The sequence below is a fragment of the Rana temporaria genome, chromosome 3, assembly GCF_905171775.1.
Source record: "Rana temporaria chromosome 3, aRanTem1.1, whole genome shotgun sequence".
NCBI classification, from domain to species: domain Eukaryota; kingdom Metazoa; phylum Chordata; class Amphibia; order Anura; family Ranidae; genus Rana; species Rana temporaria.
In genome coordinates, this window is record NC_053491.1 from 101,080,471 (window position 1) to 101,105,633 (window position 25,163).

Genomic DNA, 25,163 nt, shown 5'->3' on the forward strand with positions numbered 1-25,163 from the left:
ACATTCCCATAGACACACTCCTAAACCTTGTGGACGGCCTTCCCAGAAGAGTTGAAGCTGTTATAGCTGCAAAGGGTGGGCCAACTCAATATTGAACCCTACGGACTTAAGCTGGCCATACATTGATTGCATACAAATTGAAAGTGTTTAGGTGTCATCTCATATTATATGGTTTTGGTAAATCTAAAAGAAAATTGTATAATGTATGACCAGTCTAAAGCCTCATACACACGATCAGATTTTGGTCGGACAAAGCTGTGGAATTTTGTCCGAAGGGCGTTGGCAGTGAACTTGTTATGCATACAGACGGCAAAAAAATACGAAACTACGTGTTTTTTCAGCTCTTTAGTGCCACCCTTTGGGCAACTTCTGCTAATGTTGTGCTATGGTTAGCATTGCCAACCAAACCGCTCTCTACGGTCCTCCCAAGACCTCTTGCTCTCTAGCTCCCTTGTTACCTCCTCCCATGCCTGCCTCCAGGACTTCTCCAGAGCCTCTCCAATCCTTTGGAACTCCCTACCCCAATCTGTCCGACTGTCCCCTAATCTATCCATATTTAGACGATCCCTGAAAACCCTTCTCTTTAAAGAAGCCTATCCTGCGTCTAACACTGTTTTACTTCCTCCATCAGCTCATCACCCACAGCTATTACCTTTTGTATCAATTGACCCTCCCATTTTAGATTGTAAGCTCTAACGAGCAGAGCCCTCTGATTCCTCTTGTACCAAATTGTAATGTAACTGTAATGTCTGCCTTTATTTTGTTAAGCGCTGCGCAAACTGTTGGCTATATAAAACCTGTATAATAATAATAATAATGCATGTTTGTACTTTGGATTTTTTTGTATGAAGGCTATAGACTGGAATTGCCATTAAATTTCATGTACGTGTAAAGACAAGTGTCCCAATACTTTTGGTAATATAGTGTATATAAGGCTCAGTTTTCGATTGCCATAACAAGTGTCTTTTTCAGCAATGAGAGCTAAGAAATAAACACATAGCTGAAAATTAGGATTATTGTACATATGTGTTTAAGCTTTGTGAATTGAGCCTTTAGTGTTGCGTGATTGCACTCTTTAATCTCACCAGTTTAGTAGTTGTAGATATGTATTCCAGCGATGACAGAAGTGCAAGGGTTACAATAACTGCCTTGGATATCTACTCCGGAGTTCAGCAGCTGCACCTGTAGCATGACATCCCAGCTCTGTCATGCATATTAAATTTTTCCCATACACCTGTGCATTTTTAACCACAATCACTGTGGCTGATGTAGGGTTAAGCCCTGCAGAGTAAGCAAACGCATGTATAAGTCATCACAAGGATGCTGCCCCCCTCCCTGAGTACCTACTATATAAAGTGACTGAGGGCAGAGAGGAGAGATCAACAGAGGCATCCTTCAGACTCTCACATCTCTACAGAGCACACAGCACAGACATGACTGCAGTTCCTGCCATCAGAATCCTGCCCATTGGGTTCCTGGCTAACCTGCTGCTCTTCTCCTTCATCTCGCTCTCCGTTTGCGTGGAGTTCACAGAGGAAACTGGAAAATTAGGCAAAATCAACGTGCTTCAGAGAGCAGGGAATCAGTGGGCAATTGGTGAGTGGAATCTTCATAATAGACACATGCAGACCTATTGACATGCAAGCTATTATTGTATTAAAGGATTAGTGTCAGACAAGGGAAAAAGAGGGCAAAACTGATAAATCTATTACAAAGTCATTGTGTCATGTAGGAGAAAGTGACATAAAAGGACTAACTTGACAAGAAGATTGCAGCAATAGGCTAGTCACACAATCTGACAGCAACAGATTATTGTTGAGTCAAGTTATAGGATTATTGAATAGTCAGTCCAGTTTATAATAAACAGTTAATGACACAGATTTTTTTTTTAAATGCCCTATAGTAAAATGAAACATTCAATTTCTGAAAAACAAACTTGGCACACCAAAAAAGGACTTATTTAAATGTTATTATATCTACATGTTGCGCAATTACTTTCTGTAACAACATGTTTGAATGGCTAGGGCATCATAAAAAAAACAATATATAATTAATGGCGCGTACACGCGATCTGGCTTCTGCCCGGCCAAAAGCACATCCGAATTCCGACGAATTCCATCAGAGTAAAATAGAACATGTTCTATATTTAAACTCCGATGGAATTCATCAGAATTTCCGATGGAATTTCTCCGATGGGGCTACATACGTTCGGAATTTCCTATGGAAAAAGTCTGATCGTGTGTACGAGGCATAACTTTTGTCTAAAGTTTATTTTTCTACTTTAAGGTGTTTGTAACCTTATAGTATGTTTACAACACATTTGAGTACGGACTGTGATGCTTTTTTTGTTTGCACTAACTAATTTTCAGGACATGCTTTAGAGTATATTTCCTTACTCTAAGGCAGCCTTTTTCAACCAGGGTACCCAAGCACCTTTGGGTGCTTTGAGGTTTCTTCAGGGGTGACTTGCCAAAATGCCTAAAAATTACCCCAAAATTGTATACAAGCAAGAAGATGGATGAAGCCTGTCTTTTAGTTACACAAAGCCACAAGTTTTCATTGTGCACCATTATGACAATCTAGCTGCCGGCATCCTAACATCCAATGACCCTCCCCTGCCCCTCTCTATCAGCTCTGGGGCCACATTAGCAGAGCAATGAAGAAAAACTGAGGGAGAAGTGAAACATTGGAATATGCCTTGTACACACGATTGGAATTTCCGATGGAAATAGTCCGACAGACATTTTCCATAGGAAATTCCAACCGTGTGTATGCCCCATCGGAAATTCCGATGAAGTCCATCGGAGTTTACATAGAGAACATGTTCTCTTTTCCTCCGATGGAACTCCAATGTGAATTTGGTCGGACAAAAGTCTGATCGTGTGTACGGGGCATTACTATTCAGTACTAGTGTGCAAACTGTATTGGATTTGTAAGAATAAATCACCTCTAATGTTGGGTGTCCTATGTGTGTGGATGTTGATGTAATATGTAAAGCTATTAGAATAGTTTTTTAAATTTTAGAAAGGGGTGCCTTGAGACTGTCCATAATTTTAGAGAGTGCCTTGAGATGGTCCAGAATTTTAAAGGGTGCCTTGACTGGAAAAAGGTTGAGAAACACTGCTCTAAGGTGCAAGCAGTACTCAATTGTGTTGTTTCTACATTATAACAATGTTTTGAAGGATGCAAGGTAAGACCGGTCATTTTCACTGTATGCTGATTCTATAAAGTTATTATAAGTGAAGGATATATATATTGCTATTAAATATAACAGAAAACATTACAGGAACAGCCTTGACTATATACAGTGAGTTATCAAAAAAAAAAAAAGAAGGATAGGGTTCTCTAGTTATTTGGCATTAAGTTCTAAAAATCCATGGAAGGTTTTAGATGAATTTATATACTAAAATGCTATATAACTCTGTGATCGGTAATTAAAAATGTTTTCGAATCAAAGTTTTCCTGCAACATAAGACTACACAAATTCTACTACTTTAATGATAATGCAAACTTATGGAAAATATGCATATCCTCCTACTGTAGTTACAGTATACACACACATTAATATCTTCTTAAAATGCTGATCCTGAGTTTAGATGATGTTACGAAATAAACCTGTTTGTGCACAGCTTCTGCCACATTATTGTGTCCGTTTAGAGCCATTGTCCTATGTTCTATCCTGAGCAGAAAATAAATCCAGGAGGATTCCCACTAATTACAAAGCAGAGAGATTAAGTAACATGTTTAATAGCTGCATATTGCTTGCAGACAGAATAAAAAGGAAAGTGGGAAAACATTATGTTCCAGAAGTGTTTTTGTTCTTCACACAAAAAGAACATAATCATTTTAGTTGTATTAATTTTAGTCCCAGACTTTTTTTAAATAGGGTCCCTTGGGGTTCCTTAAACAAGGAGCAATTTCTGCCTCCTAAATAAGTTTCCGCTGAAACCAATGATCGTTTTAACTATCTGTAATTGGGAGAGCCTTCCAACCGACCACAAATGTGAGGAGCATTCTTTCCACTGATCGCACTAATGTACCATTAGTTGTAGATATAGTATGTGTTAGCAGGGATTCTCTAAGACTAGAACGTTATTGCAAGGATTCCTTCATGTTAAAAAGGCTGAGAAAGGCTGGTTTACCTTGTTTGCTCATATCTGATCAATAAAAATAAAAATAAATCTAAGTTAATTAACCATAAAACTGGCAATATACATTCAACTGTGCTCTGGTCACCTCTAAATGTGCAACTTTTCCCAGCGACTCAGGACCAGTGACCAACAATATTTTGTTTTTGGCTTAGGAGCTCCCCTTTGTCTTTTTTCAGCTTCTTGGTTTTTCCCTTGACAAGTATTTTGTTTTAGACAAGAATTTATATGAACTATAGATATGATTCAGGTGGCCCTTTCTCACTTTCTTAAGTAACTGTTGAGTCAAGTAATTGATCTAGCTTTGCGCCTAGCCCTCCTTCTTCCTCATAATGGGCTTGAGCTGGCCATAGTAGAGTAGGAAATTTGGACAAGGGTCACAAGTGTTAGATGCCAATTAACATACCTGTACGGCTTTGATATGTGATGGGGAAAGGAAACCTATACAAAAACATGAACAACATGCATATTTGAATTGTGTCTCAAAGGGTAATTAAACCCAGGACCATAACAATACAAAGAAAGGTATTAAGCACTTAGTCAACATAATATAGTATTTATTAGGCTCATGTATGCAGTGAGCCACCATAAAACAAACCAATTGCAACATGTATTTCACCTGATTTCTGTTACATTTAAAATTACTTGTATCTATGCAATACAATTAGTGTAATCATGACTATTTTGAATGTTTAATACACAAGGAATTTGAGGTTCTGTTCTCTGTAGCATATTATTATCAAAACATATTAGCTATACCTAATGCACCTTACACAGCATTGTATGGAAGACTTGATAAACCAGTTGTAAATCTACATGGAAACATATGTAGGGCCAGATTCACATAGAGATACGACGGTGTATCTCCTGATACACCGTCGTATCTCTGAGTAGTGCCGGTCGTATCTATGCGACTGATTCATAGGCCCCGTACACACATCCGAGAAACTCGACAGGCAAAACACATAGTTTTGCTCGTCGAGTTCCTTGTGAAGCCGCCGAGGATCTCGGCAAGCCAAATTTTCCCATTGCCCAACGAGGAAATAGAGAACATGTTCTCTACTTGGCTCGACGAGTTCCTCGACGGGTTTCTCAGCGAAAAGTGTACACACGACCGGTTTTCTCGGCAGAATACGTCTCCCGTCGAGTTTCTTGCTGAATTCTGCCGAGAAACCCGGTCGTGTGTACGGGGCCATAGAATCAGTTACGCATAGATATGCCTAAGATCCGACAGGTGTAACTGTGTTACACCGTCGGATCTTGGGCTTGCAATTCCAGGCCGGCCGCTAGGTGGCGTTTCGGTTTATTTACGCGACGATTATGCAAATGAGGAGATACGGCGATTCCGAAACGAACGACCGCCTGGCGCTTTTTTTTTACGTCGTTTGCGTTTGGCTTTTTCCGGCGTAAAGTTACCCCTGCTTCTATGAGGCACAGCCAATGTTTAGTATGGCCGTCGTTCCCGCGTCAAATTTTGAAATTTTACGTCATATGCGTACGTCGATTCACAAAAGCGCTGGACGCAAGTTACGCTCACGCTGAAACCAATGACGTCCTAGCGACGTCATTGGGAGCAATGCACGCCGGGAAAATTCGCGGACGGCGCATGCGCAGTTAAATCGGCGCGGGAGGCGCCTGATTTAAATACTACACTCCCCCTAGCCGCGGAATTTGAATTCCGCCGGGGGATTTACGATACGCCGCCGCAAGTTTTGAGGTAAGTGCTTTGTGAATTACCCACTTGCCTCAAAAACTTGCGGCGGCGGATCTTAAATCACATAGGTTACGTGGATCTAAAGATCCGCTAACCTATGTGAATCTGGCCCGTAGAATGTATTATAATGTTTAAGGCCTTGTACACACGGTCGGTCAAAACCGATGAAAACGGACTGAAGTTCAGTTTCATCGGTCCAAACCGACCGTGTGTGGGCCCCATCGGTCAGTTATCCTTCGGTCCAAAAATTTAGAACTTGCTTTAAAATTGAACCGATGGACACCTAACCGATAGGTCAAAACCGATGGTTAGTACACAAAAGCATCGGTTCAAAACCCCCGCATGCTCAGAATCAAGTCGACGCATGCTTGGAAGCATTGAACTTCATTTTTCTCTGCACGCCGTTGTGTTTTACGTCACCGCGTTGGATTAGATCGTTTTTTTAACTGATGGTGTTTAGGCACATCAGACCATCAGTCTGCGTCATCGGTTAACTGTTGAAAACGGTCCTTCGGACCGTTCTCATCGGATGGACCGAGCGTGTGTACGCGGCCTAATATGTAGATGAAATCTTTCTATTCACAAAGATATACAGTGTATGCACTCTCCAGTTTTGGTAAATCTTCCCTATTGTCTTACATTTAGGGATTACTCAAAGGCCAAGTACCAAGCAAAGCCAGCCAACTTGTGTTTTGTTCAGTATTGCTATAAGACTCTAATGCCGCGTACACACGACCGTTTTTTTTTACGTGAAAATGCAATTTTTTTAAATGGTCATTAAAAACTATCGTGAGCATTTTTCGCAACGTGAAAAATGGCCAATAAAAATTTAGAACATGCTTTAATTTTTCTCGTCGTTTTTCACGTCCTAATTTTTCACGTTGTGAAAAACGGTCGTGTGTAGGCTTTAACGACGGGAAAAAAACACGCATGCTCAGAAGCAAGTTATGAGACGGGAGCACTCGTTCTGGTAAAACTAGCATTTGTAATGGAGATAGCACATTCGTCATGCTGTAACAAACTGAAAAGCATGAAGACTGAAAAGCGCGAATCGTCTCTCACAAAACTTTTACTAATACGAAATCAGCAAAAGCAGCCCAAAGGGTGGCGCCATCCGAATGGAACTTCCCCTTTATAGTGCCGTTGTACGTGTTGTACATCACCGCGCTTTGCTCAAGCATTTTTTTTTTTCACGATCGTGTGTATGCAAGGCAGGCTTGACAAGAATCACATTGAGAAAAACTTTGTTTTTCCCATGACATTAAAAATGGTCGTGTGTACGCGGCATAAGAATTGTCATCAAGAAGCACTTTCTTAGTATGAAGCATAATATCAATGGTTGCTAAAGGCCAGGTTGCATTTCAAAGCAAACCTGTGACAAATTCTAAACTACAAAGCCATCACTTACTGTGTACCGAGGGAACCTACAGGTGTCTGAATGTCCAATAATTTTCGTTCTACATGAGTCCAGATACAGGGGTGCTTTGAGATGCAGCCAACACTATCCAACAGCTCCAGCCTTCTGAGATTCATGATTGGATGACCATGGTAGTCAGTCATGTTTTTGCATGTCAGAGCACCCCAGTATTTGAGGCCAATGGGGTACTCTGCAGAAGATGTGACCAAATATTCTGGTACTCGAATGGTGCCTTCAGTATATAGTAGGCGGCAGTTTTGGTATTACCACAAAGAGCTAAATGCGTCCCGATACAAGGGTGTTTGAACATGCAGCCAGCACTGTCCAATAACTCCAGCCTTCTAAGCCTCACTGTTAGTTAGAGCAAAGCTTCTCAACTTGGGTTCTCTAGAACCCTAGGGTTCCTCCAGAGGTTGCTAGGGGTTCCCACTGACACTATTGATCTTTTTATCTATCTTTAAGGGGGTAATTCTTCCCAATGTTCACAAGTGTAAGGAGCATTTTTCCCAGTGACCATCAACACTAATGTATCATGCATTGTAGATCTAGTCATTTTTAGCAGGGGTTTCCTAAAACCACGATCAGAATTTTCAACAATAATAGTTGTCGGAAAATTTGAGAACCAGCTCTCAAATTTTTGTTGTCGGAAATTCTGACAGCAATTGTCTGAGGGAGCCTACACAAGGTCGGAATTTCCGACAATAAGCTCCAATCGAACATTGGTTGTCCGAAATTCCAATCGTGTGTACGCGGCATTAGAATATCTCACCAGGTTCCATCAGTAGCTTTATACTAATTTCGGGTGGACTGACCCTTTAGACTAGTACTCATGGGCCAAATGTTGGGCGACCGGCATTCAGCCCGCATGTACTGGAGTCGGTCCAATAGAAGTCTGTCGAAGTAGGATAACTGAAAAGGGTCTGCCATTTGGCTCCCTATCAGTGCTCTCAGCCAATGGTTGAGAGCACTGACCAGAGTGTTCTGCCGGGGGGCAGTCCCCCTGTCAGAACACAATAGCACAGCAGGAGAAATCGATGTACTAACGTCAGACAGTGGCTCCTCCTAAGCTCTCAATTTTTTTTTTTTGTTCAGCCCTGTTGGGTTAACCGAGAAAAAAACTACAGGTGTGTACTTGGCTTTTTGTTCAAACTATTAGGTATACAGTAAATGGAAATGAAGAATAAGGAAGATGAATATGGAGAAAAGGTGGTTTATTTACCAAAGGCAAATATGCTGTTCCCTTTACGCTTTCCTTTAGCTTAGTGAAAGAATACCAAATCAGGTGCAAGAAAAATAAAAAAATAAATTATTTTTACTTGTGCATGATTGGATGATGGAAGTCAATAGAGCTTCACCTCATTATATAAGCTAAAACAAAATGTCCTTGCAAATTGAACAACTTATTTGTCATTAGCAAATTAACCACTATATATGAAGTATAACTCACTGGCAAAGATTACAAACATCTGTAAGCACAGGCACAATATGTCAGATATCCAGGGCCAGATAGTTTAATTATAGATGTATATGTTTGCTCCTACCACCATAGGCATGTATGTTTATGGTTTATAAAAATCATTGGGTAGTTGTATTATACCTGCATAAATCCTCATTCTCTATGACCTGGTCAATAAAATATTATTAAATTGTCTAACCAAATCAACAATTTCTGAAAAGCGTGATTTTCAGCTGATTAAAGGACAGCAATCCCTAGACTATGATTTACAGCTGATTAAAGGACAGCAATCCCTAGACCATGATTAAAATAGGACATTTCATTTTTTTTTTTTTATAATTTTTTCCTATAGCATTGGATTGTTCACAGCAAGTTGAAAAGATGTTTTATTTATTCAAAATGAGTACATGGCATTCACTAAAAAGCTTCAATAATGTACATGATTTACAGTTGAATAATAAATATAATGCCCATGTGATCAGTAACCTTTGTGAGACTTCTATTCCATTACCCAATGGAGACCCACGTTTCCATCACATTCATAAACAAAAAAAAGTGACACGTCAAGGACAAGTTGCATAGCTTTAAAAAAAAAAAAAACTCGGCGTCCTTTTCAGTATGCTAATGTTTATTCCTGTGCTCCGTTTCCCAGTACAGACTACAACCTTTATTTTTATTTTTTATTAATTTCCCGGCAGAAACTTTTATAATTTGTGAAAGATCAATGCTATTTTACAAGTATAATGTCCTTGAAGGCACTCAAGTATCCAACCTCAGTTCATTTCCCATTTTATTTGCTGAATATTTGTGTAACAAGGACAGTAAGTATTGCATATTAAATATGTATTATTGATAGCTAAAACATTTTTTTTACATGTAACAGTATGGTATCAAACAACTGTGCGCATAAATCAGATCATTTATTAGACTTGTATATCTTTTTAGAATATAGTATTTCTATTATTATTATTTTTTTTTTCCATGATGAAAGATCATGCTTTTGATCATGTAGTAGGATCCTTCCCTGTAGCCATCTTAAAGTGGACCTTCATCCTCCAAATCATCCAAAGCTCTGTGTACCGCCACCCTTTCTGCAATGTGAATCAGCACTTTTTTGGGCTCTTTACATTTTTCTTTTTTTTTAAACTAAAGTTCTAGCCCCATCCACCCATCATCATTCTCACCTAGGCAAGAAAGATGTGTCCCTGCTGCCTCCGCCTCCTGGGATCCCATGCCATGTCACAAATTACTGGAGGCTGGTGGCATGGGATCCTGGCTGGTGCACCCAGGGCTGGACTGGGACAAAAATTTGGCCCTGGACTTCATCCAGACTGGCCCACTTTTATTCAATAAAATGCTGCCCCCACCCCCCTCGAAAAATCCCGCCCACCAAAAGGCCCCTACATCCATTATTGTATATCATGAGGGGAATGAGAGAGAGAGGGAGGGTTGAGGGAAAGGGGGTGAGAGGGGGTGGGTGAGTGTAATGCCGCATACACACCATCACTTTATGTGATGAAAAAAAACGACACTTTCTGTGAAGTAAAAAATGACGTTTTTGAAACTTCATTTTTCAAAGACGAAGTTGCCTACACACCATCGTTTTTCTCACAATGTTCTTGCAAAGTGAGGTTACGTTCCACCACGTTTTTCCATTGAAGCTTGCTTCATAAGTAGCTTCTGGGCATGCGTGGATGAAAAAACGTCTTAGAAAGACGTTTTTTGCTACACACGGTCAATTTCTGTGAAGTAAAAAGTGCACTTTTGAAAAACGACACATAAAATTGAAGCATGCTTGAATTTTTTTTGGTCGTTTTTTACAAGACATAAAATTACGTTTTCCCCCACACACGGTCAATAAAGTGACGTTTTTGAAAACGTCATTTTTTTCCATCACATAAAGTGATGGTGTGTACGCGGCATAAGAAAAAGAGTGAGTGTAAAAGAGAGGGCATGAGTGTAGGACCCCTTTCACACTGAGGCGATTTTCAGGCGCTTTTGGGCTATAAATAGTGCCTGTAAAGTGCCTGAAAAACGCCTGCACTGCAGTCCCAGTGTGAAAGCCCGAGTGCTTTCACACTGGGGCACTGTCAGGGCGTTAAAAAAAAAGTCCTCCAAGCAGCATCTTTGGAGGAAATGAAACTTCATTTTCAAAAACGACGTTGCCTACACACCATCGTTTTTTCACAATGTTCTAGCAAAGCGAGGTTACGTTCACCACTTTTTTCCATTGAAGCTCGCTTCATAACTAGCTTCTGGGCATGCGCGGGTTTAAAAACGTCGTTTTAAACGTAGTTTTTTGCTACACACGGTCAATTTCTGTGAAACAAAAAACAACGTTTTGAAAAACGACACAAAAAATTCAAGCATGTTCGAATTTTTTTTGTCGTTTTTTTGAAGGCATAAAACGACGTTTTGCCCACACACGATCATTTTAAATGACGTTTTTTAAAACGTCGTTTTTTTTCATCACAAAAAACGACCGTCTGTACGCAGCATAAGAGTCAGGGAGTGAATGAGACAGAAGAGGGAGCTGAGAGACAGAGGAGGGGGTATGAGAGAGAGAGAGAGACAGAGAGAGAGAGAGAGGAGGGGGCTGACAGAGGGGGGGACCGAGAGAGTCTCAGTTTAAAAAAATAAAAAAAAAAGTATAATATATATATATTTTCTTTTTTAAATGGCCCACTGAGCCATCGGCCCACCGGGAAACTCCCTGTAGTCCCTATGGCCAGTCCATGCCTGGGTGCACCTGATTAATGACTTGCAGCAGGACAATGCTGGATTTGCTGGGTGGGTGAGTATCTGAATCCAAGAATGACTGAAGCACCTTTTTAAGTCACTGTTGTTCTGCCGCTGTTTACATTCCTTAATGGATGTAAACAGCTACTAGCTGGTCATGGTAATCCAATGGCTTCAATACTTTCTACGTAGTGATCCAGAACTAGTAGGTAGATGATAAGTACTAAGTACACTTTTTCCAGTTGGCAAGGCCACTAACAATTTCGGAAGGAATTCAGCAATGGCCTCTCAGTATAAGTTACTACAGGTTTAGTAGCTGGCCAACATTACCAGGCTTTACCTATAGGTGGCACCACAAAAAAACAATAGATTTAAATAGTATGAAAATTCTAACTGAATGTCGCTTAACCACTTCAGCCCTGGAAGGATTTGCCCCTTTAATGACCAGGCCATTTTTTTGCGATATGGCACTGCATTGCTTTAACTCACAATTGCACGGTCGTGCGACACTATACTCAAACAAAATTTATGTCCTTTTTTTCCCACAAATGGAGCTTTCTTTTGGTGCCATTTTATCACCTCAGCGTTTTTTAATTTTTGAACTCTAAACAAACAAAGAGCGAAAATTTTGAAAAAAAAGTTTTACTTTTTGCTATAATACATATCCAAAAAAAAAAAAAAAAGAAAACAAATGTATTCATCAGTTTAGGCCGATATATATTCTTCTACATATTTTTGGTAAAAAAAATCCCAATAGATGTATATTGATCGCGCTCCTAAGGGGGTGTATTCGGCGCAGTGTAAATCCTATATCATCATCATCATATGGCAAGATTGCACTTATATTTTGTATAGCGCTCAGCTGGTTGTATTGCCGGGCCATTGATAAAGCTAAAATGGTCAGGCAATGCTCATGTAGACATGCCAACCATTTTCACGCTAAAACCCATTTAGCAGTGTTCTGGTTTTCTGAAAGCACAATTGTTTAGTTCAAAAAAGCTAATGTCACATTTAAGAATCTGAAAATGAAATGTTATAGGATGTACACTGTTCTAGAGTCTACTGACAGTTTTGGAATTCCTATATGTCTTTAGCAAATTGCTCTGATAATTATTATTTTATGAGCAGAAAATATATTTTCGCAATTCACTTTATATCAGTATTAAAGAATAACCAAAGCACTCACACTCCATGCTTGATAAGGAATAATGTATTCTATTATGTTCTGTATGAAACATCCAGCAGGGAAGGCAGTGTAGCACAATAATCTTACTCTACCAATAACCAGAAATTTCATTTTATTACAAGTAAAGTAATAGATACTGTATAACCTTGTAACCATCAGATAAACACAGGAAATTATTTGGCACAAACATGGGTTTAGTGACAAACAGCAGAGAACACAACATATTACTAATACACTCCATCACAGCATCCTCCCTATAAAATGAAGATTAGTAACATAGGTGTGCGCAGCCTATTGCATTACGGTGTGCACCCCAAAATTCCAGCACATATGCGTTTGATATATTTATCGACCTCTTCCCGACTCTCCATCCTGAAACAATGGGAGGAAGGGGGCGCAAGGGAGCACATAGGGGACCCGAGCAACAGAGGGAAGAGGAACAGGGAAAGAAGGGGTGGTAGGGTGGCATATATTAGTAGCGGTCCCCTATATTTTCCTCCTGTGGCAGCTGAATGTTGACAATAGGAAGAGGAGGAGAAGCCTACTTTCATCTGCTGCAGGCAGAAAATACAGATGGGTTCCACTAAATTCCACCCCCGCCACCTCTCCTGTCCAGGTTCTGAGGGTCAGCCAGGAAGGATTGCGGTTTACCTGTTAGCTGCCCACCACTGACAGGTTGCCAACCCCAGGATTAGGGCGTGCCCAGGCACAGCTGGCCTACCCCTTGGGCACGCCTATGATTAGTAAATACTTTAAAGGGCTAGTCCTCCCAAAAGTGAAATTATAAGTGGAGGCCAGGCTTAGGCTTCATTCACACTAATGCGTTTTTTGGTGCATTTTGCAGAAAAGCAGGGAAATTGTTTTAACATGGGTTCCTATGGAACATGTTCACATCAATGCTTTTTTGTGCCTCTGCGTTTTTGGAAAGGGCCAGGGACTTTTTTTCCTGCAAAAAGCTTTGTTTTGCATGTAATAGAATTCAATGGACCCGCATCCATTTTTTTAAACCTGTTTATAGCTGGTTGTTAAAGGTAATGTAAAACAATTTAAATTGATGGCTAAAAAAAACCTGCAAAACGCAAACCGCTGTAAAATCGCACGTCAAAAAAAGCAGCAAGCCTAGCAAAAAGCACTGCAAAAACGCTCAAACTCAACATGCATAGGTGTGAATCGAGCCTAAGTGACCCTCAGGCTCTCACTTGACTACTTAACTGATGAGATAATCCTACCATAAGCTCCTTGTTATGTTTCTTCTCCCCTTTTTGCTCTTGTGTTCCCACCCATCTTGATTTGTTCTGTTCTCTTTAATGCAAGAACAGTAATGGCTGGAGCAGTATTGAAGACCTGCAAACTCACAGCTACAGTCATTGAGATGCGCACGGGATTATAGTGATTATAGTGCTAGTAATAATACGCTAACCTGTCCTATTGATGCTTATTATCATAGCTCTCATACAGCATCTGTCTGTTATCAAAGAAATTACACTGCCACCTGATCCATGATAAAATGGTAAATTCTCATGGCCTGGTACAAAAGGATAGGTCCTTTCCACTGGCAAAATGACCCTACACATATTCACTGATCGTCTTTTTTTTTATTTTTATGTCAGGACACTTTATGGGTAAGAAGAGCCTGCAAGACACGTACAGATTAGGAGAACAAGATATGGAAGAGGCAGCCATCTTTCCACCACGCTCTATGGAGAACATGAGAGCCACTCTACTACAAGAGCAGCGAAGATCACTATCACCCAGCCAGATGCAAGGAGCACAGGTGACTACAGGAATATGTGCTTATACAAAGCAACAACCAGCTATAAAAATGGCAGCGATGAAAGTATATAAAAATGATATACTGTTTATATATATATATGTATATAGAGACATATCTATCTATCTATATATATATATATATATATATATATATATATATATATATATATATATATATATATATATATATATATATATATATATATATATATATATATAATGTGAAGAAATGCTGGTAAGTAAGAATGCTATCAAAAATATATATTTTGAGGCCCAGATTCACAGAGAGCAGGCACACATTACGCCGCCGTAGAGTAACTACTCTACTCTACTACTGCTATTGCTCCCAACGCTGCGTCAGCGTGGCATAGGTTTCGAGGGCGCAGGGCGGCGTAGGTGGAAGTGGGCATGACCCTTGCAAATGAGGCGTGACCCCATGCAAATGATGGGCCGAGCGCCAGACAGATACGTATCACGAACTGCGCATGCGCCGTGGACACATCCCCCTGCGCCTGCTCACCACCACGTCGGAACAACTGCCTAAACTACGCCGGATCACTGCGTACGGCGTGAACGTAACCTACGCCCAGCCAGACACACGTCAAACGTAAAATACGTCGGCTTGTGTTCCCTGGTGTAGACCTTTGCATGTCTGCTGCTGGGTTGCACCTCCTTTATGTGGAATAACTTTACGCCGGACGTACAAATTACGCGCACCTCGTGTAGCCTGTGTCGGGCGCACGCAGGTTTGTGAATCGCCGTATTTCCCTCATTTGCATGTTTGAATGGCTAATCAATGGGAGCGGCACCATGCTCCCAGCCTAAATGTGCGCCCACCCTACGCCGGCGTTAGCAAGATACGTCGGCGGGGTGTAGCCTGGTTTTAGGCGCATATCTGTTTGTGGGTCTGGCGCACAGATACAGCGGCGCACATTTGCACTTACGTCGGCGTAACTTGTTATACGTCAGCGTAAGTGCTTTGTGAATCTGGGCCTAATTGTTTATTTTAATTAATTTACAAAATGCAAAATGAGTGAACAGAAGAAAAATCCAAATCAAATCAATATTTTCTGTGACTTCCCTTTGGCTTCAAACCAGCATCAGTTCTTACACTTGCGCACTTTGTACTCTTGCACAAAGTCCAGGATTGTGTAGGATTAGAGCCAGATGTATGATTAACCAATTTTACCAAGCAGGTGCTATAGATCATCAATTTCATATATAGGTTGAAGCATAGTCATTAACAAACAGAAACAGCTGTGTAGGAGGCTTAAAACTGAGTGAGGAACAGCCAAACTCTAAGGTGAGATTGTGGAAGACAGTTTCGTGTCACAGGTCATACACCATGACAAGACCGAGCACACAAGGTAGTTACTGCATCGGCAAGGTCTATCACAGGCAAATATTTCAAAGCAGAATGGGGTTTCAAGATGTGCTGTTCAAGCTCTTTTGAAAAAGCACAAAGAAACTGGTAACATTGAGGACTGTAGTCACAGTGGCAGCCATGGAAACCTAATGCAGCAGATGAAAGACATGTCATGCTTACTTCCCTTCGACATCGAAAGATGTCCAGCAGTGCCATCTGCACAGAACTTGCACAGAACTTGCGGAGCCAGTGAGACCCAGGTACACCCATCTACTGTGCAGAGAAGTCTGACCAGAAGTGGTCTTCATGGAAGAATCTCAGCCAAAAAGCCATAAATCCAAAGTGGAAACAAAGCTAAGCGTCTCAACTATGCACAAAAACACAGGAACTGGGGTGCAGAAAAATGGCAAAAGGTCCTCTGGAATGATGAGTCAACATTTGAAATATTTGGCTGTAGCAGGAGACAGTTTGTTCGTGAAGGCATGGAAAGCAGTACAATAATGAGTGTCTGCAGGCAACAGTGAAGCATGGTGAAGGTTCCTTACAAGTTTGAGGCTGCATTTCTGCAGAGTTGGCGATTTGGTCAGAATCAATGGTTTCCTCAATGCTAAAGACTTATCCATCATGTCATACCATCAGGGAGGAGTGTGATTGACCCTATATTTATTCTGCAGCAGGACAATGACCCCAAACATAGGCGTCCTGAAAGTGACGATTTGGCCCCCACAGAGTGTCAACATCATTTAGTCTGTCTGGGATTACATGAAGAGACAGAAGGATTTGAGATTTTTTGAAGGCAAAAGGGTGGTCACACCAAATATTTATTTGATTTGGATTTCTCTTCTGCTCAGTTACTTTTGTTTTACTCATTTTGTTAACCACTTCCAGACCGAAGGTGTTTTTCAGATTCGGCATTTACAAGACTAAAACAGTTTTTTTTGCTAGAAAATTACTTAAACCCCCCAAAAATTATATATTTTTTTTCTAACACCCTAGAGAATAAAATGGCGGTCATCGCAATACTTTTTGTCACACCGTATTTGCGCAGCGGTCTTAGAAGCGCACTTTTTTTGGAAAAAATTCACTTTTTTGAATTAAAAAATAAGACAACAATAAATTTGGCCCAATGTTTTTATATATTGTGAAAGATAATGTTACGCCGAGTAAAATGATACCCAACATGTCACGCTTTAAAATTGCGCCCGCTCGTGGCATGGCGTCAAACTTTTACTCTTAAAAATCTCGATAGGCGATGTTTAAAAAATTCTATAGGTTGCATTTTTTGAGCTACAGAGTAGCTCTAGGGCTATAATTATTGCTCTCGCTCTAACGATCGTGGCGATACCTCACTTGTGTGGTTTGAATACCGTTTTCATATGCGGGCGCTACTCGCGTATGCGTTCGCTTCTGCGCGCAAGCTCGTCGGGACGGGGCGCTTTAAAAAAAGTTTTTGTTTGTTTTCTTATTTCTTTTTATTGATTTTATTATTTTTTACACTGAAATAAAAAATAAAAAAATTATCACTTTTATTCCTATTACAAGGAATGTAAACATCCCTTGTAATAGAAAAAAGCATGACAGGTCCTCTTAAATATGAGATCTGGGGTCAAAAAGACCTCAGATCTCATATTTAGACTTAAATGCAAGAAAAAAAAAAAAAAGGAAAATTTGTCATTTAAAAAAATGACAACAAAAAAATTGTCTCTTTAAGAGGCTGGGCGGGACTGACGTTTTGACGTCACTTCCGCCCAGCAAAGCTATGAGGAAGGGTGGGGGCCATCTTGCCCTCACTCAAGTCCTCACACACCAGGCGGCAGCATCCGATCTCCTCCGCCGCTAACGACGGCTCCGGTAAGCGGTGGAGGGCGCGGAAGAGCAGCGGGAGGGGTGGGGGCCCCTTTCCCGCCACCGATAACGGCGATCTCGCGGCGAATCCACCGCGGAGACCGCCGTTATCGTTTACACGGCCGCCCACTGTAAAGATGGATACCTCGGTTGTGGCAGCAGCTGCTGCCGTTACCGATATACCCAGCTTTAAAAACAGGACGTACATATACAGTGGGCGGTCAGTAAGTGGTTAATTGATAAAAATAAATGATTAAAGTATTACTAAACTAAAGGACCTGCATTCACTATATATATATATATATATATATATATATATATATATATATATATATATATATATATAACTGCTAAATACCCTTTGTCATCAGCAGTATATAGCTTGTGACCAGGGCAGCCAGCACAAATTTTGGTATTATAGCAGTACACACCAAACTGAGCATGTGCAGCATGACTCCAAAGGCTCTGTGTTATCTGGACATGTTTTGGAGTGTCAGTGGAAGAAGAGGATAATCTTTGCATATGAGATCAAGCTGCCTTTTTAAACAATGCAGAGGATTAACCTCTTAGGTTCCACAGTGAGTATAACAAGCATGCTTTACTGCATATACAGACTGATTTTACTGTTGTGGGTTTAGTAACACTTCGATTTATGAAAGCTTTCTTAATTTACAGCCTTTTTTTCACACCTGCCTAAATCTTTTGCACAGAAAAAAATAAAATAAAGATTTTATATATATATATAAGTTATATTCAGTATATATAAATGTATACTGTGAAACAGTGAAAGTAATACTCTATACCTTTTTAGTAGTGCCTATCTGCATTGTTTTTACTATAAAGGGCTATTTTTTGTTTTTGACCCTATCATTACTGTATGTATGTATACAATACATTGCCAAAAGTAATGGGATGCCTACCTTTACACGCACATGAACTTTATTGGCATCCAAGTCGAAGGCCCCATACACACGGGAGGATTTATCCGCGGATACGGTCCAGCGGACCGTTTCCGCGGATAAATCCTCTCGAGGATTTCAGCAGATTTTAATGCGATGGAGTGTACTCACCATCGCACTGAAATCCGCGCCGAAATCCTCTGGCGATGACGTGTCGCGCCATCGCCGCGATTATGACGCGGCGACGTGCGCGACGCTGTCATATAAGGAATTCCACACATGCGTTGAATCATTGCGACGCATGCGGGGGATCCCTTCGGACGGATGGATTTATCTGCGGATAGATTCTATGGTGTGTATGGGGCCTTAGGCCTCTTTCACACCACCGGATCTATCCGCTGGGATTTATCCGCAGATCAGTTCCAGCGGATAGATCCTGTGGTGTGTACGGCCCAGCGGATATTTATATTTATCCGCGGATATTTTTCGGGCCGATGGATTACCAGCGGATAAAAATTTCTTAGCATGCTAAGAAATCTATCCGCTGGAATCCTGTCCAGCGGATTGATCCGGTGGTCTGTACAGACTCACCGGATCAATCCGTCCGATCCCCTCCCTCGCATGCGTCGTAATGATTCGACGCATGCGTGGAAGTCTTTACCTTCCAGCATCGCGCACGTCGCCGCGTCATCATCGCGGCGACGGCGCGACATGTCACCGCGGATGGATTCCGCGCGGATTTCGATCTGATGGTTAGTACAACCATCAGATCAAAATCCGCCAGAGGATTTATCCGCGGGAACGGTCCGGAGGACCATTTCCAGCGGATAATCCTCTTGTGTGTACGGGGCCTTAGGCCCCGTACACACGAGGAGACATGTCCGATGAAATCGGTCCGCGGACCGTTTTCATCGGACATGTCTCCTGGGATATTTTGGTCTGATGTGTGTACACACCATCAGACCAAAATCCCCGCGGACAGAGAACGCGGTGACGTGGCATGGACGGTGACGCGGCGACGTGCGCAAACCAGGAAGTTCAATGCTTCCACGCATGCGTCTAATCAATTTTACGCATGCGCAGGATTTCGGTCCGCTGGTTAGACGCAATAACCAGCGGACATGTCCGATTAGGCGTACTAACCATCGGACATGTCCGACGGACATGTTTCCAGCGGACAAGTTTCTAAGCATGCTTAGAAACTTTTGTGCGCTGGAAAAATGACCGCTGGAAAACGGTCCGATAGGCCGCACACACGACCGAATATGTCCGATGAAACTGGTCCGTGGACCAGTTTCAGTGGACATGTTCGACCGTGTGTACGGGGCCTTGGGGGCAGATCCACATACATACGCTGCGCCCGGCGCAGATGTAAGATACGCTTCGCCGCTGTAACTTACTTGGCTTTAGTTTGAATCCTCAACGAATTCGCGCCGTAAGTTACGGCGGCGTAGTGTATCTCTTGCGGCGTAAGGGCGTGGAATTCAAATTAGGCGGGTAGGGGGCGTGTTTCATTTAAATGAAGCGTGTCCCCGCGCCGAACGAACTGCGCTTGCGCCGTCCGTAAAAACTCCCAGGGTGCATTGCTCCAAATGACGTCGCAAGGACGTCATTGTTTTCAACGTGAACGTAAATGGCATACAGCCCCATTCACGGACGACTTACGCAAACAACGTAAAATTTTCAAAATTAGACGCGGGAACGACGGCCATACTTAACATTGAGTACGCCACCATATAGCAGCTTTAACTATACGCTGGAAAAAGCCGATTGGAAACGATGTAAAAAAAATGCGACGGCCGGTCGTCCGTTCGTGGATCGTCGGAAATAGCTAATTTGCATACTCAACGCGGATTACGACGGGAACGCCACCTAGCGTAAGCAGAAAAATTGCATCTAAGATCCGACGGCGTACGAAAACGTACGCCTGTCGGATCTAACACAGATGCCGTCGTATGCGCAAAATTGAAATGCGCAAAATTTGAAATTACGCGGCGTATCAAGAGATACGCCGGCGTAATTTCTTTGAGGATCTGTCCCTTAGTTTGTAGGGTTCAGTATTGAGTTGGCCCACCCTTTACAGCTATAACAGCTTCAACTCTTCTGGGAAAGGCTGTCCACAAGGTTTGGGAGTGTCTAAGGGAATGTTTGACCATTCTTCCATAAGCGCATTGATGAGGTCAGGCACTGATGTTGGACTAGGCCTGGCTCATAGTCTCTGCTCGAATTCATCCAAAAGGTGTTCTGTCGGGTTAAGGTCAATCATGTTCCTCCATCCCAAACTCCCTCATCCCCACTATTTTGCCAAATATATTGAGCTACCCAGCCAAATCATTTGTTGGAGGGGGGATTATGGTGTGGGGTGCTTTTTAAGGGGTTGGGCTTGGCCCCTTAGTTCCAGTAAAGGCAATAGCATACCAAGACATTTTGGACAATTTCATGCTCCCAACTTTGTGGGAACAGTTTTGGGATGGCCCCTTCCTGTTCAAACATGACTGCGCACCAGTGCACAAAGCAAGGTCCATAAAGACATTGATGAGCGAGTTTGGGGTGGAGGAACTTGACTGGCCTGCACAGAGTTCTGACCTCAACCTGATAGAACACCTTTGGGATGAATTAGAGCGGTGACTGGGACCCAGGCCTTCATGTTCAACATCAGTCCTGACCTCACAAATGCGCTTCTGAAAGAATGGTCAAACATTCCCATAGACACAACTCCTAAACCTTGTGGACAGCCTTCCCAGAAGAGTTAAAGCTGATATAGCTGCAAAGGGTGGGCCAGCTCAATATTGAACCCCATAGACTTATGCCACGTACACACGATCACTTTTTGTGATGAAAAAAAATTTCATTTTTTATCATGAAAAAAAATGACATTTTTCCAACTTCATAATTAAACATTATGTTGCCCACACACCATCGTTTTTGAAAAATGATGAACAAAACGACGGCACTCTAAAGGGGAAGTTCTATTTGCCTTGAGGCTGCTTTTAGCTGGTTACTTGTTAGTAAAAGACGATTCGTTCTTTTTTGTCTGTTACAGCGTGATGAATGTGCTTACTCCATTATGAATAGTAGTTTTACCTCCCGTCTCATAACTTGCTTCTGGGCATGTGCAGGTTTAAAATGTCGTTTTTGCCCACACACGATCATTTTTTACGACACAAAAAATTACATTTTAAAAAATGACATAAAAAATTGAAGCATGTTCGAATTTTTTTTTGGTCGTTTTTCAGAACACAAAAAATGATGTTTAGCCCACACACGATCATTTTAAATGACGTTTTTAAAAATGTTATTTTTTTTCATCACAAAAAGTGATCGTGTGTACGGGGCATAAGACTGGGATGCCATTAAAGTTCATGTGCGTGTAAAGGCAGGTGTCCCAATACTTTTGGCTATATAGTGTATATGTATATAGAAAACAGTGTATATGTGCGCCCACACCACCAAGCACTTGAGGACACAGTTAGAAAAACACTTAAACACCAATCAAATGAAATAAATAAAAATGCAAATATAACCAGTCTGTGGGCAGCGGTTTAAAAAAAACTTCAAGCAAAGATCCTGAAACAATGTGTGTGACAGAAACGAACAACACTCCTACATCTTCCTAGTTAAATAATTCTGTATTTATCGTGGTATAACGCGCTCCCGCATATACCGCGCACCCCTAAAGTAGCCCTGAATCCTGTGGAAAAAAAGTTTTTTTTTGTACTTACAGTTTTGGTGTCTTGCGCGGCGGCCTCGTCGGGTCCGGCGTGCGTCTGTGGCTTCGGGTGTCCTCTTTGTCGGGTCTGGCATCCTTCTGCCGCTTCGGGTGTCCTCTTCGTCGGGTCCGGGGTCCGTCTGCGGCTTCGGGTGTCCTCTTCGTCGGGTCCGGCGTCCTTCTGCAGCGTCCTCGCATCCTCCCCGCTCGTTTCCCGCGCCGAGTTTGAAAACTGCGCCGACATATACAGAGCGCAGTACACTCGTGTATTGTCGGGCAGGCTCGGCAACTCTCGCGCTGACGTCCTGTACGTCCAGGACATGAGCGCGAAAGGAGCCGAGACTGGCCGACTATACCCGAGTGTACTGTGCTCGGTATATGTCGGCGCAGTTTTCAAACTCGGCGCGGGAAAGCGTGTATCGGCGTATACCGCGCACCCACGATTTTGCCCTGATTTTCAGGGCACAAAAGTGCGCGGTATACGCCGATAAATACGGTAAATGGATAAAACAGTTCAGCAGGAGGGATCCAAAGAATGGTGCTCCGCTGTGTAGTAAGCTCTGACACCTGCTCTCACTCTATTAGCAAATCCCTCTCCCTGTGAAGTGCACACTTACCAGGCCTTGGCAAGTAAAGAGCCTGGATGGATGGTCTCATCAATCCTCCTCGTAGGCTATTAGTAATGCTGCTGGATGATTATGGGTTAGGCGTGTTAGGACATCAGGGAATGATTGGCTCGTCCCACTGATCAATCCGTCTGCGTTATCCACTGCCCAATCGTCCTCAAAGTGATGAAAAAAATGTCTAAAATCGCATATGCTAGGTGCATAGGTTCAAAGGGTTGGATCGATACAAAAAATGTCAGCATGAACACCGGATGATAGGGTTTTCGATATGCGCTCTCTTATTTCCAGATGATAGCAGATTAAAACCCCCTCTCGTCTCTCCGGCAGCCTAGCTGATCCTAAACAAACGCTATGTGATTTATCCCTCATGGATAAGAGAGCGCATAGCGAAAACCCTATCATCCGGTGTTCGTGCTGTCATTTTTTGTATCGATCCAAGACTTTTATCAATAAATCACTTTTTGGAAATACGCTATGGTGCTGCTATCTGTTTTTATGAGACCACGGTATCATCTTTGGGATCATCCAGCAGCGTTACTAACAGCCTACGAGGAGGATTGATGAGACCATCCATCCAGGCTCTTTACTTGCCAAGGCCTGGTAAGTGTGCACTTCATAGGGAGAGGGATTCGCTAATAGAGTGAGAGCAGGTGTCAGAGCTTACTACACAGCGGAGCACCATTCTTTGGATCCCTCCTGTGGAACTGTTTTATCTACTTATTTATCACCAGCACTGCATTTATCTGCATGTTACATCAACTAGGAAGATGTAGGAACGTTGTTTGTTTCTGTCACACACAATATAGTGTATATACTGAGCTATCACACTCCAGCTGAAAGTTGCAACCATGGTTTCAGTGCTTATTGCCTGCTAGGCAAGATGATGGACTGTTATGCCTCGTACACACGACCGGTTTTCCCGTCGGAAAACCTGCGATGAGAGCTTTTGGCCGGGAATCCCGGCCGTGTGTATGCTCCATCGCAGTTTTTCTGATGGGAAAACTGCCGGACAAAAATCCTGGCGGGAAAACTGTTTGTCTGTATGCTTTGCCGACAGGAAAAAACGTGCATGCTCGGAAACAATTTGGGCTTGTCGTAGTCTTTTACGTCACTGCGTTCTTGGCAGTCAAAAGTTCACCGGACTTTTGTGTGACCGTGTGTATGCAAGGCAGGCTTGAGAGGAATTTCGTCTGGAAAACCGTCTGTATTTTATCAGACGGAAAAAACGTGTGTATGAGGCATAAGAGGTTACTTAGGTAGACTTACAGGAGGGACAAAATTCAGGGGAATCGTCAATAATGTGGAAACATACACCAAGGCTGGGTTCACACTAGAGAATGCAGCGCCTAACAGAAGGGGTCCAGTGCGTCTCCATTCACCGTTTCAGGTCCGATTTTAGTCTGAATATGGGGCTGAATTCTGACTTGAAACGGCCCAAAAGATGCACAGGACTCCTGTGCAATTCACTGCGGAGAGACAGTCACAATCTCCTGGTATGCAATAGTGTGAAACCAGCCTAAAGGCAAGGTTTTCCACAGAGAAACAAGAATCCTCAAAAGACTGACATTAGCAGTTTCTGTTACTACAAGATGCCTAAACCTTAAAGGAGCTTTATGGTTACAGAATACACTTTCATTTTATAACATCAGCAATGTAATACCAATACAAACAATAGTTATTTTATATGTGACAATTCAATATAAGCTTTCTTGAAAAATCTCCGTTCATGTTGTGAGTTCTGCCTGCATGCTAGTCATTGCTATACACAACTTCCTGGATGCCCTGCATGCTTTGTAGTTTCTCCTCTGCAGTCTACAGTACTTAAAATTTCTAAGGACTATATACCCCATGGTACCTTGCTGCCTGCAAGCAGTGATTCTTGTTCAGATGCCACCTCCTGAAACTTCTCCTCTAAGCGCCTCTGTAGTTCAGAAGGCAGGTTCTGTGAAATGTGTGACACAGCAGTCTAGTATCTATACATGTGTAAATCTAAAACATCTCTCACAAAAAGAGGTGGAGCACTTCAGGTTTTGGTTAATAAAAAGAGGCTATATTCAAATCATATTTACCCATGAAGTGATTACTGAACTCTTATTTTCCAGCGGATACTTAAGAAGATTCTGGAGCAGTATTTTAACATGTCCCGGAAGTAAAGAAGATATTTATTTTCCTGTACATATAAAATAAATCAAAGTAAATATATATATTTGTGCCTGAGATACGAAATTTGTTTCAGACATTCCAAAGGTTATTGTTTACAAATAAAAAGAAAATACTAATGAAAA

General features: G+C 41.9%; 1 protein-coding gene across 1 annotated transcript; it reads left to right on the plus strand.

Annotated features, from left to right (window-relative positions):
• Window positions 1–1,316: 1,316 nt before the first annotated feature.
• Window positions 1,317–25,163, plus strand: LOC120931547 (bombesin-like). Its single transcript, XM_040343106.1, has 3 exons — window positions 1,317–1,596; window positions 14,271–14,434; window positions 24,981–25,163. The coding sequence occupies exons 1-3, from the start codon at window positions 1,434–1,436 to the stop codon at window positions 25,029–25,031; spliced, it is 378 nt and encodes a 125-aa protein (XP_040199040.1). The 5' UTR covers window positions 1,317–1,433; the 3' UTR covers window positions 25,032–25,163.